Source organism: Xylocopa sonorina, chromosome 4 (assembly GCF_050948175.1).
Source record: "Xylocopa sonorina isolate GNS202 chromosome 4, iyXylSono1_principal, whole genome shotgun sequence".
In the NCBI taxonomy this organism is placed as follows: Eukaryota; Metazoa; Arthropoda; class Insecta; order Hymenoptera; family Apidae; genus Xylocopa; species Xylocopa sonorina.
The window spans coordinates 11,413,157-11,428,118 of NC_135196.1; the positions used below are offsets into that span (position 1 = coordinate 11,413,157).

Here is a 14,962-nt window from a genome sequence, read left to right on the forward strand (position 1 = left end):
ATCATTCAGGATACCGCGCGTTAACGTCGTCCGCCGCGCCGATTGATCATCCTCCGATCAATCGTCAACTAACAACGCGGACGCGCCTGCCTTCCTCGCTCAATCCTCTCGTTACTCTGCCGTTGTTTCTCGTACGTTTACCAACTGTGCACGGTACGTTTCCGCCGATGGGAGTTTAGAAATTCTCGCGGTACACAGTAGTCGGGGGATACGATAAATCACAAGTTTGCGTGTGCAATCTCTTAACCGGCTGCTTTATCATCCGATCGGCAGCTACAATTAAAGAAGAGTACAAGTGGTCCTTCGATCGGATAAATTTATTTATTCCCGTGACGGGACGATTATATGGTATCGCCGACAGGAGCTTTGTTACTGTACCGAGCAATCCTTTTTTCGATTCGACTGGGTCTCTTATTGCGATAAGGACAACCGGTATTATAATTTTGTTTCGTCGATAGGGACGATTCTGTAAAGGATAGCCTCGTTCGATCGTCGTGGCGAAAATGGACGCTTCGGAGGCGATACGATCGTATCTGCGCGAAACGATCTACCGATCGTCGGGTGAAACATAGTGGATCCCTGGAAGGACGTGATACGGTGCGTGTTTGAAATTAATTCGTACGTTGGACGATTCGTAGAACGGAGGTTTTCATGTAGAAACCACGAGAGGGAATGCCGATTTTCTAGAATGTAAAGTGAACATGATGGTTACGAAGAGAAGCGATGATAAAACTCGGATGCTCCTGTTCCTGTTGCTGATTCAAGGCGGCGAATGCATCAAGTGGCTGTAAGTAATCTAACGATATTATTTATTTAACCGTGTTCTTATTTAATGTGACCAATTTGTGCCCATACTAATTGGCAGGATTTATTTATATTCTATATTTAAATGCAAAAATGTACTGTGCTCGATTCAGTGGCCAAACTCTGTTTAACACAGAGACAAGAGAAATAACCAAGTGCAATTTCTTTTAATTTACAAAAAACCAAATTCCAGAATTCTCGCGATGGCCTGGTAAATATTCTAAATTAATCTTCAAGTTTCGTGTAAAATCTGATCGATGAACTTTTAATCTTAAAAATTGGCAACCCCGTCGATTTATTGAATGGATACAGGCATAAATAAAACAGACCTCGAAAAACCCTAGTCTATCCGAGCATCATGAATCGTTCGGTAACAAGCAGCCTCAATGCTCGCGCATTTGTTCGCGAAGGATCCAGAGGAGTCCGAAGATTAATGCAGCGCCGTTAATGAGAAACAAATAGATTACTACCAGCGAGGATATACATACGTGTGCAGAATAATAGCGCAGGAGCGAAGGCAGAGATCATTTCACTCTATTATAAAGATTTCTTTCCTACTTATTTTCTTGCTCGCGTCGGGCCCGGGGGAACAATAAGTCTCAACGAGGATTTATTATACGCTCGAAGCCTCTTTATGCGCCGTACATCGAATTTAGGTTTATTAGGACATCGTCTCCTCTTCAATTGATAACTCGAAAATATCGTTGCTGGATGCGAACACAATTTATACGAGTTTCTTCCACTTTTTCGTTTCGTTACACAAACCGCACCCACTGCCAAAAAGTATCATAAATTAGTTACATTCGTTAATAACCCAGGCGTCGTCTGGATAAGCGTCCCCAACTACTAATAAATTTGACGTAATCATTTCGAACAGTCAAATACTTTGGTTGCCCATAAAATATCCCGCTATGATCACCAGCTAACAAAATTGCGAACACAAATGAAATTCCTCAAATATAATCAAATACGCATCGTCCAATTCCCCAAAAATTCCTTCGCCGTAGCGAGCCATTTTGCGCGATTAATCTTCCCCTCGCCTGAGATAGCCCCGCGGTGTACACCTTCCCCTGGCTCCGATTCCTGCCTTAATTCCCATTCTTCGTATCAATTAATCCACGCCTCACTTCCGACCGAGCTCACCATCCCGACGGTGATTCTTACGAATCATTATCCGTTCCTCCGCTGCCGGACGAATCGTTGACCGTTACCGGCGATTCCTTTCGGGCCATGAAGATATATCCCATTATCGTGCCACGACCGCGGTGATCGTCGCTCGAAATCACCCTTATTTCACATAGCTGCCCGCCGTGACGTTAATTGTCCTGTGATTCGAAGCGAAATCTCATCGGGTTACGTCCAGAAAGAAGAAGAGGGCTGGCACACGGGGGGTTGTGCGGGCAGCCTAGAAAAGCGGAAACAGAAAGAGAGAACGTCGGATGATGAATGGCGGAGTGATGGTGGTTTCGCGTGCAAAACCAAAATACGAGTGGAACGGGAAGAAAAGTACAAGAGGAAGACAGCACGCGTGGAATAGGGTGGAAGATTAGGGGTTGCCTGCGATTCGTGATTTATAAACGCCCTTTCCGAGAAGTCTCACCTCGCGCGTTCGTCGGTACACGCGCCCTTCGTCATCCACTGGCCCCTGGGTTCCTTTGTTTCGAGTCATCGACGCACTACCCGTTACGGTGGAACAATCGAACAGCGTGATCGTGGACGTCGTGATTCGTTCCTCGTTGTTAGACACGGACGAAGGAATTCTATATCGATCCCGCGTCACACTCGGGCCTATCGAGAGAGAAAAGAAAAAAGGCCTTTCGATTAATTGTGCCCTCGCGGGGAGACTTTCCTCTCTTAGGAGCAGCGATGTTGCGTCAGAGAGGAAAATTGATAACGATGTTTGTTCACGATGGATAAGTTCGACGCGAGGATAGGTTCGACGTTAAATTGTTGCGTGCAATACAAATGAAGTTCCGTGGAAAATGTAGCTTATGCTTACGAGAAGAAGAACATTTGAATCGGTAACTTTCACTTGTTGCACCCGAGATTCACTTCGAATTATTTCTAAACAAACGATCCTCGTACCGATTCCGAACTAAAATGAAACCAGAGCGTGCCTTTGTGAAAAAGATTGAACGGTGTCTGCGATGTTGCGAAAGAAATAGGACACAAGGAAGGGAAACGTTACGAATCGAGATAGCTTTGCGGCCAATTCGAGGAAAAAGGTTCATTAATCATTCCTTTAAGAATATCAACGATCGTTTCAGCGCTCTGGAAACGTCCCCTTCGTTCTTTCAACGCAGTCCCCCGACGTTTCTAAGGAGGTCCGGGCAAGAGACACGTTGCGGACGGGGATTATCGATCGATTTATAATAATTTGCATGAGTATCCTGATTAACGCCGGACCGGTACGAGATCGCGTGGATGTTGCTATTTATAAAATCTATACGTAACGAACTGTGCTCTACCTACATCGCGGATTCGTTGCTCGTAAATCATCTGTTGCATGATTCTTATGTAAATATGGTGCATCGTAGGAGGCGCTATCATGTAATTAGGCGCCCTTCGTCCGAGGCGAACGCTTAACACCTCGGTACGCACACCGTTTATACGTAAAATATTACGTATCCGAGTTATAATTTATCAGGAAAATATTCTAAACTATAACGCGCTAATTGCGATGTAGTTGCTTTTAAAAATAGTGCTACATTTTAATAACATCGCGTGATCGTTGAGATATTTGTACTCGAGATTAAAAAAAAAAAATGGAAATAATATTGTAAAATGTATAAAATTGCAAATTTCCTTTTTTAACGAGGTACTAATTAGATGCAAATGACACTAGCGCGTCAAATTCTTCTGATTCCACGGTAGCGTGTCAATTTATCGTAAAATATTCTAATTATATTAGTGGAATCCTATTTCGACGGTGGAATTCCTCGAGCATATCAACGATTCTAGGTTCATAAATTCACGTGCGATCGGTTTTTAAGTATTCGGAGAACCCCGCCGGAACTCGGATTATGACCGAGCCTGTAAAGATCGTGTTTTACGAGTTACACGTCAAAGCCAATTTTGGAATCCATTATGTATGTGTATCTTTTCACCCTCCCACGCGAATTCTCAAACGTAGAAAGACTCTAATCGATGAAAATATCAATAGGACACCGATAGCATTGAAACAATATTTATGCTGCTACCAAATACGGAGAACCACGGCACTCCTGGTGCGTCTTCTCACCTTAGCCTCTTCGAATGCGTCGAGCGATAACAATTGTTGTCGCAATTCGGCAATAACTTCAACTTTCATCCCCTCGGTCAGGCTAAAAATGTATCCAAGCTGTCTTTTTCACTTCTTCTTCATTCTATTTGCATTTATCCAGGATACAAAGCTTCAACCATCCATCGTACACTTTCGCCAGCCCCTCGTCAAATTTACTCGTTCAGAGACATGCCCGCTTGACGATATCGGATCCAACATCGCCTACCTGAAAACAGACGATTTGAAATTGTTAGTAACTGCTTTTAAAATACATTCGGACGTGTCACCCGATGGTGGCGATGCGAGTAGAGGTGCTGAGACGAGCAAAACGATCGAAATCGTTAACGGAACCCGGAGGACTACCTCAGTTTCGTTTCCCTTTTAAACCGGGAACTGGCTGGTGGCTGCACACCAGAGGCCAGCCGATCGTAGGCGCCGACCTATTATCGGCCACGTAAAAACGCCACTTTACGATTCCACGAGTCGAAACGAATTTCGAAATTGCACCCGACACCGGGGGTACACGTCCGTTCGGCCGTTTCGAAACGCGCATCGCGGAGTTTTATTGAAGCTCGCCGTATTCTCATAAGAATGTACATACCGGTGAACGACCGTGAACTTCCTCCACGGATAAACGTATCCTTGTGCTAGCTTCCATATAATCAAAGCTACGTGGACAGACCGGCCGAGTCTCCTGTAATTCGTAAATACGAATTTCTTCGGGATTCCTTTCAAACGAAGGTGGAAGTCCCGCGTCTGCCAATTGATTCGGAGGAAACGACGAAACTGGTGGCGAATCTCTTCTTAAGATTATATCGCGCGAATACAGTTATTATAATTGGAGTAACTTGGGTTTCTCGTTTAGAGAATAAAGTAAGGCGTTGCTTGGAAGAGTAAGATTGGCGATATTTGAAATAAAGAGACGAGTGTGGCAATGTTGATGGCGTGTAAACTGAAGATCTGTGCGTCGTAAAATTTTCGCTACCATTCGTCTGATTCACGTATCGAGGCATTCGTCTGAAAAGTATACAAACTCGGTACGATGATCGATGGAAATGGAACAATGGGGCAATATACCTTTTGCAGCAAATAAAGTTTAAGCACGAACGGCCCTCGGAAAGGAAGCGGATACATCCACCGTATGATCCACAATGATTGCGTACAAGCGAGATAGCTGGCGAACGATATATTCTTCATTCGTGACTCCTTTTACAAGTTGTCGGACTTGTTGCATACTAGGTGGTCCCCGCGAAACAAGATCTCACCACGATCCTCGAGATTGCCTCGAAAATACGTTGATTGGCTAATTGAAATGGTTATCGACATGATATACACCGGTTCTGAATAATAACTTGTAACAAATCTAAGCGCACTGCAAATTGGATGTCGGACAGTTTCTGTCACGGTATTTACTACTGCGAATGATTTATTAACGCAGCTTTCATGATCGAGACTGAAAAAAGGCTAATGGCAAACTGTCTTCTATACATTAGTTTATTCCGTTACTGCGTTCGTTGATTTATCAGGCCACACTCCGTACAGCAGGGTGAAAATTAATAAAGTGGATACGTGTTTGTTCAAATGAGTTTCGAGTTACCGAATTTCAACGCTGGCTTTATTTAACGTCGGAAAGAATTGCCGGTTTCGATCGGAATTTATTTATTAACGAATCGTGTACACGAGCGTCTAAAGGGATTTAATAAACGCGAGTTCATACACGTTCCTTGAGCGAAGAGAAATTTGATGAGAATTACGACGTGCTTGTTTCGATTCCGTCAATCTTATCTATCTCGGGGAAAGACACGCGAAATGTAAAATCACGTATTCGGGCACGGCAAATCCCATACTCCCTTTAAAATAATTGCGGCCTGTCATGCGGTGTATTTCAGACACGCGATTTACATAATTGCACGACCAATCTGTCAAGTGTCACTTGACTAGAGCACTAAATCTGTTTTCTTTTGAAGTCGTTTCCGTCACATCAAAAACACGTTCCGTACTTACGGTTGCCATTATCTCTTTCCAACTTTTCCCTATCGCGAACCGAACGTGCCAGATTTTTATATAGGGGTAAAAACCAGAAAGAAACATACCAAGAAGTTACGTGCCCGTATAAAATGTAATTAAATTGAAACGTTGAAAATAGTCTCACGAATTGACACGACATCGTTCAAGACTCGAAGTAGTTTGTTAAATAGAGTCAGAAAAATACGTTGCTCGAAACGAGCAAGCTCTTCGCGAAGGGACAGTGAAAAAGTAGGCGAGCAATTTGACGAGCAGCGCAAATGTAACCGGTCGCCCCTGTATACGTGGTCCCTGGTTCGGGGTGCGTGAATTTAATGAACCATGCGTGAGGAATGCGTTCCTTGAATCTATTCTGATGCGTCCGACGCGTGAAATAAATTCGCCCTCCTTCCTTTCTTCATTGACAAAAACGTCCCCTTTCTTGCGCCATGTGTATCACTTTCACGCGAGACGATAAATAACGTCGCACGAACGCGCGACACTCTTTCAAGGTGTCTCCTCGTTCTTTCTTCATTTTCTAAATCGACTGAAATGTTGCGAAAAGGAAATACTCGTGGTGGTTTCGGGAACAAAATTTCTGAAGCAGAAACGCTCGTATCATAAACGAGGCCAATGAGCGCGAAAAGAAGAGAATGCCCTGGCAGTTTTCATAATGAACGACGCGGCTCGTTTCCCCCAAGACTGGACAGGAACCGCGGTCGTTAAACGAGCAGGAGACAAAGAGGAGAAGGCACTCGATAACGCGAGTTTATAGGAGCCGAACTATAAAACGTTTTGTGTACCTCCCCTTGCGTAAACGAGAAACGCGAGCATTTACGATTGACCCGGTTCTCGAGGACCAGGAACCGAGACGGGCGACATAACGCGAACGGCATCTTGGGGACGACAGTCGCAATGGAATAATGAATTAGAGGTACGGCCTTTTGATAGGGTAATTTCGAGGGTAGGCTGCTGACACGGGGTTGGTGAGCCGGCCATTCCCGGAGCTGTTATGTCTAGACGTATCCGTGCCCGAGCCATTTCGACTTTCAGGTGTCCGTAATTATCCTTCGTACGGTTTGCGTCGCGGCGCACGTATCCACTCGCGCCGCTTAAAGCCACCTTTCAGCTTCACGCCCTATAATTTTCGAAATTCACCCCTGATTTACGGCTACGCCCGAACCATGCGCGGCCAACTTACCATCCGACCGAACCAACAGCTCTCTCCGTCTGAACTTCGATTTTCGATCGTGCCGTTTGCGGAAACAGCCGGTTCGCATCGCGTTCCCCACTTTATTAGAGCATCGATCGCCGGTACCCTTCGCCGGTTGACTCGCGACGGCTTTAAACGACAATTCGGGAATAAGATTCAAACTTTATAATAGCGCGGCCTTCGTGAAAGCCAACTTCAATGGTAAAAAGGTTCCCCAGCTCCGCCACAGCCATTTTAGAATCAAAGTAGAAAGATAACTAGCCGGCGAAGCGCAGACAGAGAAAGAGAGTGTAATACCTCGGACACGGGGCGCAACGAGTAATCGTTTACCCTCCCTTCGTTGATACGGATGGTCGAAATCGTCGCTGGTTTAATTCCAGGGCTCTCGGCCGTACCGGAGATGGCTACACGTGGACAAGGGAGGCCTGCACCAGCGCGAAAAGCTCCGGGCTTTTGGAGAGAAAGCAGGCAAGGGCGTGCAGAGCGACGCCGGATGTGATGCCCAGCCTGGTCCAAGCTGCGAGGGATACATCGACGGTATGCCAGCAAGCATTTCGACATCGTAGGTGGAATTGCAGCAGCATCGAGCGTGCGCCAGATTATACGCCTGAATTACTTACCGGTATGTTCTATATCGACACGCAACAGCTTTTATTTAACTTGCCCGGAGGCCAGTGATGGAACTGGGACTCGAGGCTCATCCAAGATTCTATTCCGTCAGACGTTCATAGAAAAATTGCGTTGAATCGTAGACGATGAGATTTCTCCTGTTGAAATATGAAAGACGGTCAGAGTAATGTCCAAGGGAGAGATTGGAAGAGATTGAGAGAAAGGGGCGGTACGATAGGGATGGTATCGTTAGAACTTTACTGTTGAAAATGTAGAAAAAGTAGTTGTCTCTTTTCCATGATATTTGGATTGTTGAAATTGTACCGTTGTATTTACTTAAAAAATCGATGGGAAACAATCGAATTACTGTTTGCTTTATCGCTGTTAACCGTAATCAGTTTCAGTCGCACGTCATAAATTTTCAATGGAAAAAAAGGTACGTTAAGAATTCACTGATTGTATACGTGTACACTACTGACTAACTTGACCCAACGTTTAAGATGATAAATTCCGTAACCGACCGCTTCTATCCGTATTGCATACGGTAGTAAATAACGGTGACGACGATTCGATACGGCTTAGTCCTTGTAATGTATTTGTTTCGCTAATGCATGAACTGGCTGATCAGAGAAAGCGAGCAACTGCCACGACACCCGCGAACTGCCACGAACGTGTCCCTAATATTAAATCTGTCTCTTTCGCGCAGAAATTATTTTTGCGTTCGATCAAATCTACTTCCTAGATGGGAATTTACAAACGAAATTCCGGTCGAGCGGTATCGATCTGTATGAGGAAGCTTATTTTTATAAATCCGATTCCACCTTTGTATTATTTTTATATTCGTCAGCCTTAAAGCGAGGATCGAATATCCTTTCTCGGAAGATTTCGCGGAAAATGGGTAAACCCCGAAGAAGCGGCCCAATTAGTGGTCATTACCAAACGGGGGTGGTTCGTTCCTTTCTGGCAAACCCCTTTCCAGCGTTGTCGGATTAACCGTTCGTATTTGACGATAATTACATTGTAAATAAAAGTGTTCTCTCCGAGCGGGCAAGAGGAGATCCTTCATTAATGAGAAAACCGAGAAGCTTGCCGTGAGTTCCGTCGTGGCGATGAAAAACACACGGTTTCCCGATACCTATTGGAGGAGTGGAAAAGCCGCCCTTTCGCTGCCGCTATGCTAATCAGCTTTCCTTCAATTATTTCAAACCGGCTGCTGCAAGCAGAGGAGAGACTGTGAATGCGGCCTTTAAGGGCACCGTGCTATTACCGATTTCATTCGGGGCTAGTCGAGATACTCGCCTTCTTGCCACGTTAATTGCCCGCCCCGGAGATTTCTTATTAGAAAATCGCAACATCGCGTCGACCTCCGACCTAATTCATGGAACGACTTCACTCGATGGTCGCTCGAGCCTCTTACGTAACAAAAATAGAATTAAACGGTAGCTTGTTAAGCAACTTCGCCAATAGATCAGGTTGAACGGCAAACCCAATCTTTCCGCCAAGCGACCTGCACAAAAAGAACAATAAACACGTTAGAGTAAATAATAGAAAAAAGGGTATCGGAACGAAGGAAAAGAAATACGTGTTCTTCCCTTGAAACAGGTACCAGGGAACAAGCGTTCGTGTACGCGATGTCGGCGGCCGCAGCAGTTTGGAGGCTAGCAAGAGGATGCGCTTTAGGCAGCCTCGCCGCCTGTTCCTGCGCCACTCCACCGAGAAAAGAGCCCCCATCGCCATCCGCCTTAATTTCACTTTCGTCCTTCACTGCGACGTCCGTCTCTTTCGACGCGCCGTCCGCCAGGAATTCCTTCAAATGGGGTGGCTGCGGCGACGATGTTAGATCCGCTTCCAGGATGGCCAAGAGATTTCTTCAAGGCGCGACGCCTCCTGGTACAGGTGCAACGACGAAGTTTATGCACGCTGTTAACATGCATAACAACCGCGCGGGTCGAAGGGTAATTGAACCAACTGTATTCCACAACGTTCGTGTCGCAACCTGAAATTTGAAAATCATGTCAATTTTAAACGCATCGAGTTTTTAACGTTGATTGGCAGGAATTGCACTGTTCAGATTGCAAAGTTAGAATGTCGCGCGTAACATAATCGCGGAGCAAAGTAAAATCGAACAACGATTAACAAACTTATTGATAGGTAATCTTCGTGCATGATATTATTAAAAGGCAGTGGAACAATCCTTGACTCTGGAGTGCAAGTGTCACGGAGTGTCCGGCTCGTGCAGCGTGCGTACGTGTTGGAGAGGACTCGGCTCCTCGGGACCGACGGCAGCGGGGAGTCGCCTCCTTCGAAGATACGCAACCGCGGCTGAGGTGCGACCAAGATCGGGAGGAAGGTTACCACCGTTGTACCATCACGATAATCTGTTGTACACCACCAAAAGCCCGGACTATTGTCTCCCCGACAAGAAGAGAGGAAGTCTTGGAACTGTTGGCAGGTAAATCAGTGTTTCTTCTTTCCCTTTAGCAGGGCTACATCTTGCTTGACCTCACATGTATACTTGAACATTCATTCTTTCTACTGCGTTCTTGAAACAAGAAATATACTGGATATATCCTTCTCCTCTTCGTCGTTTAAAGACACTTTTTCGACACGATCGTTACAATTTTCTCAACGTCCATTCTATTTGGCGGTCCTTGCGGTACTGACAAATATCGAGCAGCCCAGTTCGCTCGCCAAGTTAGGTCACCTGGTTTTCGGTATTCCAACGACTAGTCGACAGTGCGTAACGGAGCTCACAGACGGCTTTCAGACCGACGCCCACGCTTCTGTTGGCGCTTGTACCAGTGCGGGCTTATACGACAGATATGGTCAACACGTTGACGCTGTCAGAGCGGTGCTTTTCATAGCTTATGTTCGTCTAACACTTGGAATTCTTCGCATAGCCGAAGACTTTATACGGATCCTCGCAGTTGGTGGCATCGTTTCGAAGGCATCCGTAATGTTGGCACTGTTTGACGCAGTGCATTTGTACCCACGTCGATGTCCGTGATATGCTTGTCCGTGGCTTTGACGAACGGTCCGCTAGTAATCAAGTGTCGCATCGATAAGGGTCTTAAGCCCTCTTGACCGCCAACGTGGACATCAGCGTCAAAGTTAGAGCGTCAAGCATTAGAATCAATATCAATGTCTATACGATTTCTTCTAGTGGATCAATCTATCGATAAACAAGCGAAAAAGAGAAATTATGTTTGTTGATCAATACGAATCACTAAGAAAGCTAATTTCGTTATTATTTTAGTTTATATCCGTGAAGAAATAAAATGAGAAGAACTTGAAGGCCTATTGTTCCAAGAGTCATAAAAACGTTGTTAAACAATAGTAGATCCGGGTATGTAGGGTCGTTAAATCGGTATTTCGTTACAAAACACATAATGACAGTAGTTAGTGTGAATAACATAGTTTTGTGGCGTGAGCTGATCAAGTTTCAAGATTGCTTCATTTCTAGGAGTTCCGGAGAAATTGTTCATTGACCCCGTTGAAAAATTTGCCACACCTTCGACCTGAAATATAGAACATCTAAGTTGGAACTTTTATGAGTCTGGAGATACTCGGGTTACTTTTAATTGAACTGTAACACGTCCATTTAGAATGACCGTCCAAAAGAATTGATTCGTTGCATTCGATTTTTAATAAATACGAGCATTTGCTTATCTATACAGGAAGTATACGAAATGATTTTGCATTTCAATGTAAGATCGTGAATGTCTTATGATTGATTTTCTTATCCATTCAGCAGTCAAGTGTTATCTTGATAGGTACGGGAAAGGCTTTATTCGGTTTGTTAGTAAGCTGTGTGTAAAACGAGCATTTGTAGATAGTACAGATGAATTGATTGCATCGGTTCAATTCGTTTAAAAGAACATTCGAAATATACGATGTGCACTCGTGTGGATAAAATATATTTTAGTACCCATTCGTTAAAAGAAAAAGTACCGATTGCAACTACTTGTCACATATTTTCAATACTTTAAATCCCATTTACTTCTGAAACCAAACGATACTATTTAGCAACAGGGATATAAGATCGATACAATTTCCAGTGGCAGCAATTGAACAAGAGTATCACTACAGAATATGCGAGCAATTATATGAGACGTTTACATCGATATCGCTCTTGTTTATCTATCGAAACAGTTTCATTGATGCACGAACACTGCGTGTTTGTAAAATTACCAAAAGAAGCTGATTATATAGCGCTTACAAGAAGCTTCAGATCTAAATGTAGCGTTTATGATAGATATCGATGGCACGTGACGTTGACAATCTTTGTTCGTTACTAAATCGAATAACATACAAGATTTTCTTCTTCCTTTTCAATTAAACGGGACAAGAGATCATAAATTCCTCGTGTGCAATTTCTAATAACAGCTGTAGTCTGACATAAGGAAATTGATGTTTTACGTTCGAAACAATAAACGTGATCTCTTTTGGCTCTTCGCAGCGTAGAAGGCGGAGGATAATGAAACAAGCTCATAAAGAGGAACATAAAACGAGAGGAAACTGAATGGAATCGTGCCATTTTTTTTTCTGATAATCAAACGTTCGTAAATCTTTGGCCAAGAGAACGTTCTTCTTTACGCTGTCAGTTATCGATGTTCGTTCCTTTTGCTCGCGTACGAGTACACGTACTCGATGAATCTTTCATAGACGTTCAAGTCTGAAAACGTCTCACTATATATGGACTGCTCTTACATTCGCTTAATGTCTGTATTGCACTATACGAAGCTGAAACCTGGCCAATGTCGTTGATACAAAATTTTCTTTAAACGCAATCGACAAGCGGGATATTATATTCAACTCGATTCGATGTACAATTTTCGTTCCACGTAGAGTGAGATACTTTAATATGCGGAGGAAAATAATTCCCAGAACCATCATCTCATGCTTTCCACTGCAAATAATAAGATCGGTTAAATGCAGGGCAAGAGAAGAAGGAAAAATCAGAAACGGACGAACGTCCGACTGATGCATAATGTAGATATAACACGTGGGATATCTCAAAACGGTTTACGATCCGCGATTCGAACCGATCGTACCATTTATTTCTGTCTCCGAGCTAGTCAACTAATCTTTATCTTGCGCTAATAAAATACTTCCATCCTGTACATCCACTCGGGGTCCCCCGGCCTGTTCCGTTTATACAACAGCCACACACAACGAATTCCATTGCTCGATCTCAGTTATCTTCGACGTGGCCAGATACTTGCTTATTTATGCGACTGTGCTGGTAATTACCTATGAGAAAAGAGCTCCGAGTTAGGGCGGAACCTAATTTTTCCAGCTCGATCGGGAAACCTGTTCTCGGGCCCGAATAAATCCTCTGTTTTATGATGTTTGAACGATCCTCCGGCTGTCCCTGGTAGGCACCGCTACGGAACGTCCTTTCACTTGGAATTCGACGACTTCAAATTTATGTGTACGCGCTATACGTTCGTTATAATGGCACGTTAATAGAATTTCTACTCCGTGTTAAATTGTATAGCGCTCGTACACTTTAAATTGTTCAAAAACTCGTCGGTTTCTAGTACATCGTGGAAGCGTGAAACGAAATTAATTGCTGCAAATGTAACGAGAGCTGTTACAAGGGAGAAGGCTCGAGTGACGATTGTTATTACGGCGCGAACAGGGACGAGATAAATAGAAGCAAAAGAAGAAATGATGCACCTCTCGCCAGTGATTGCATTCGCTACGGATTTTCCGCCGGTCAGACGGAAGGAGTCTTCTCGATGCTCTGAATTGTTCACGCCTCGGTGTTCCCAAATTAAGATCACCCACGACACTCCGGCGATGGTGACTGGTTCTGAAAAGAAGGCGCGGAAAGAACGGAAGAATGGTGGTTTATCCTTCCGACGATTGAAATCAGTATCCGTTAGTCTTGAACGAAAATTAGCTTATCGTCTGTTGCTTTCTAACGATATCAATCAATTTCTATTATCCTGAAAAAGAGTTTCTATTAAGACTCTTCTAACTCTTCTAACTCTTCTAATGAGTAATTTGTAAGTTAATCAAGCGATAGTCCTTTCGTTATGTTAATATTTCATTTACCTCAACTAATATATAGTATACCAGGTTCCTTTGGGCACCACTGACCAGCCTGTCGGCTGCTTACAGCTTACAACCGGTAATTATAATCCTCCGTATAATTATATAAAGTGGGCGTGGTGAATACTTATTACGGGACGCCTCCGCACTATTTCACCGCATACTTTTCTAAATTGCTTTTCCGTGGCACTGCGCCCGCGTGAAATGTGCGCAGCGATACACGAAAATGCTTCTGACACTTCTACCTTCGATTTACCTCGCCTCGTTTCATTGAAACATTTATTTTCAGGCAATGTAATGGCAGTAGTACCGGATACGAAGGCTGCGAGTACCTTTGTTGCGGTCGGGGCCATATCACTAAGACGGAAGAGGTTTTGGAAAGATGTGATTGCAAGTATATAAGCTGCTGTTACGTTAAGTGCAAGACGTGTAGGAAAATCGTGAAAACTTACGAGTGCAAATGAACGCACGAACGTCGTAAATACGTCGGCTTAAAAACTGGCTCGATCGAATTTAAGCGACACTGGGAACTCCGTAAATGCTAAAGTTCTCCGATAAGCTTAAAGGATCGAACTTACTTACTAATTTGAAACAGTCAGGAAATATCTGTGAAATGCGTGTAGAGTGTTTTCAAAGTTTGCCATAAGTCCATTGAGAATTTCTTCGAGAAACGTGCGTATGATTAAGAAAATGTTGGATTAGATCATACGTAATGATAAAACTAATTAAAACACTTATTTATCTCGTCCGCTATTTATTAAAATTTATGTCTACGATACGCTGCGTGTATGTATACTACAGTGTTGTCCGTCAACGTTTATTGGCTGCGCAAATTGTTTTAATGAGCGAATATAGAATGAGACAACACTGTTAGCAGTATATTAGATATAGACGTGGTTAGTGCAATGTAAATAACTTGCTAAATTTAACGTAGATTGTATTGAAAGTTATATTCTACAATAAATATTACTTGGCATAGCGAAGAATATATTTAATCGTCCCAATGTTCA

The 14,962-nt window shown here is 43.8% G+C and overlaps 1 protein-coding gene across 1 annotated transcript; it reads left to right on the plus strand.

The window, feature by feature from the left end:
• The first annotated feature begins 620 nt into the window (after positions 1-620).
• On the plus strand, positions 621-14,418 carry LOC143422818 (protein Wnt-11b-1). Its single transcript, XM_076893754.1, has 5 exons — positions 621-787; positions 7,664-7,905; positions 9,495-9,847; positions 10,073-10,344; positions 14,242-14,418. Exons 1-5 carry the CDS (start codon positions 702-704, stop codon positions 14,414-14,416), a joined length of 1,128 nt encoding a protein of 375 aa, XP_076749869.1. The 5' UTR covers positions 621-701; the 3' UTR covers positions 14,417-14,418.
• The last annotated feature ends 544 nt before the right edge of the window (positions 14,419-14,962 follow it).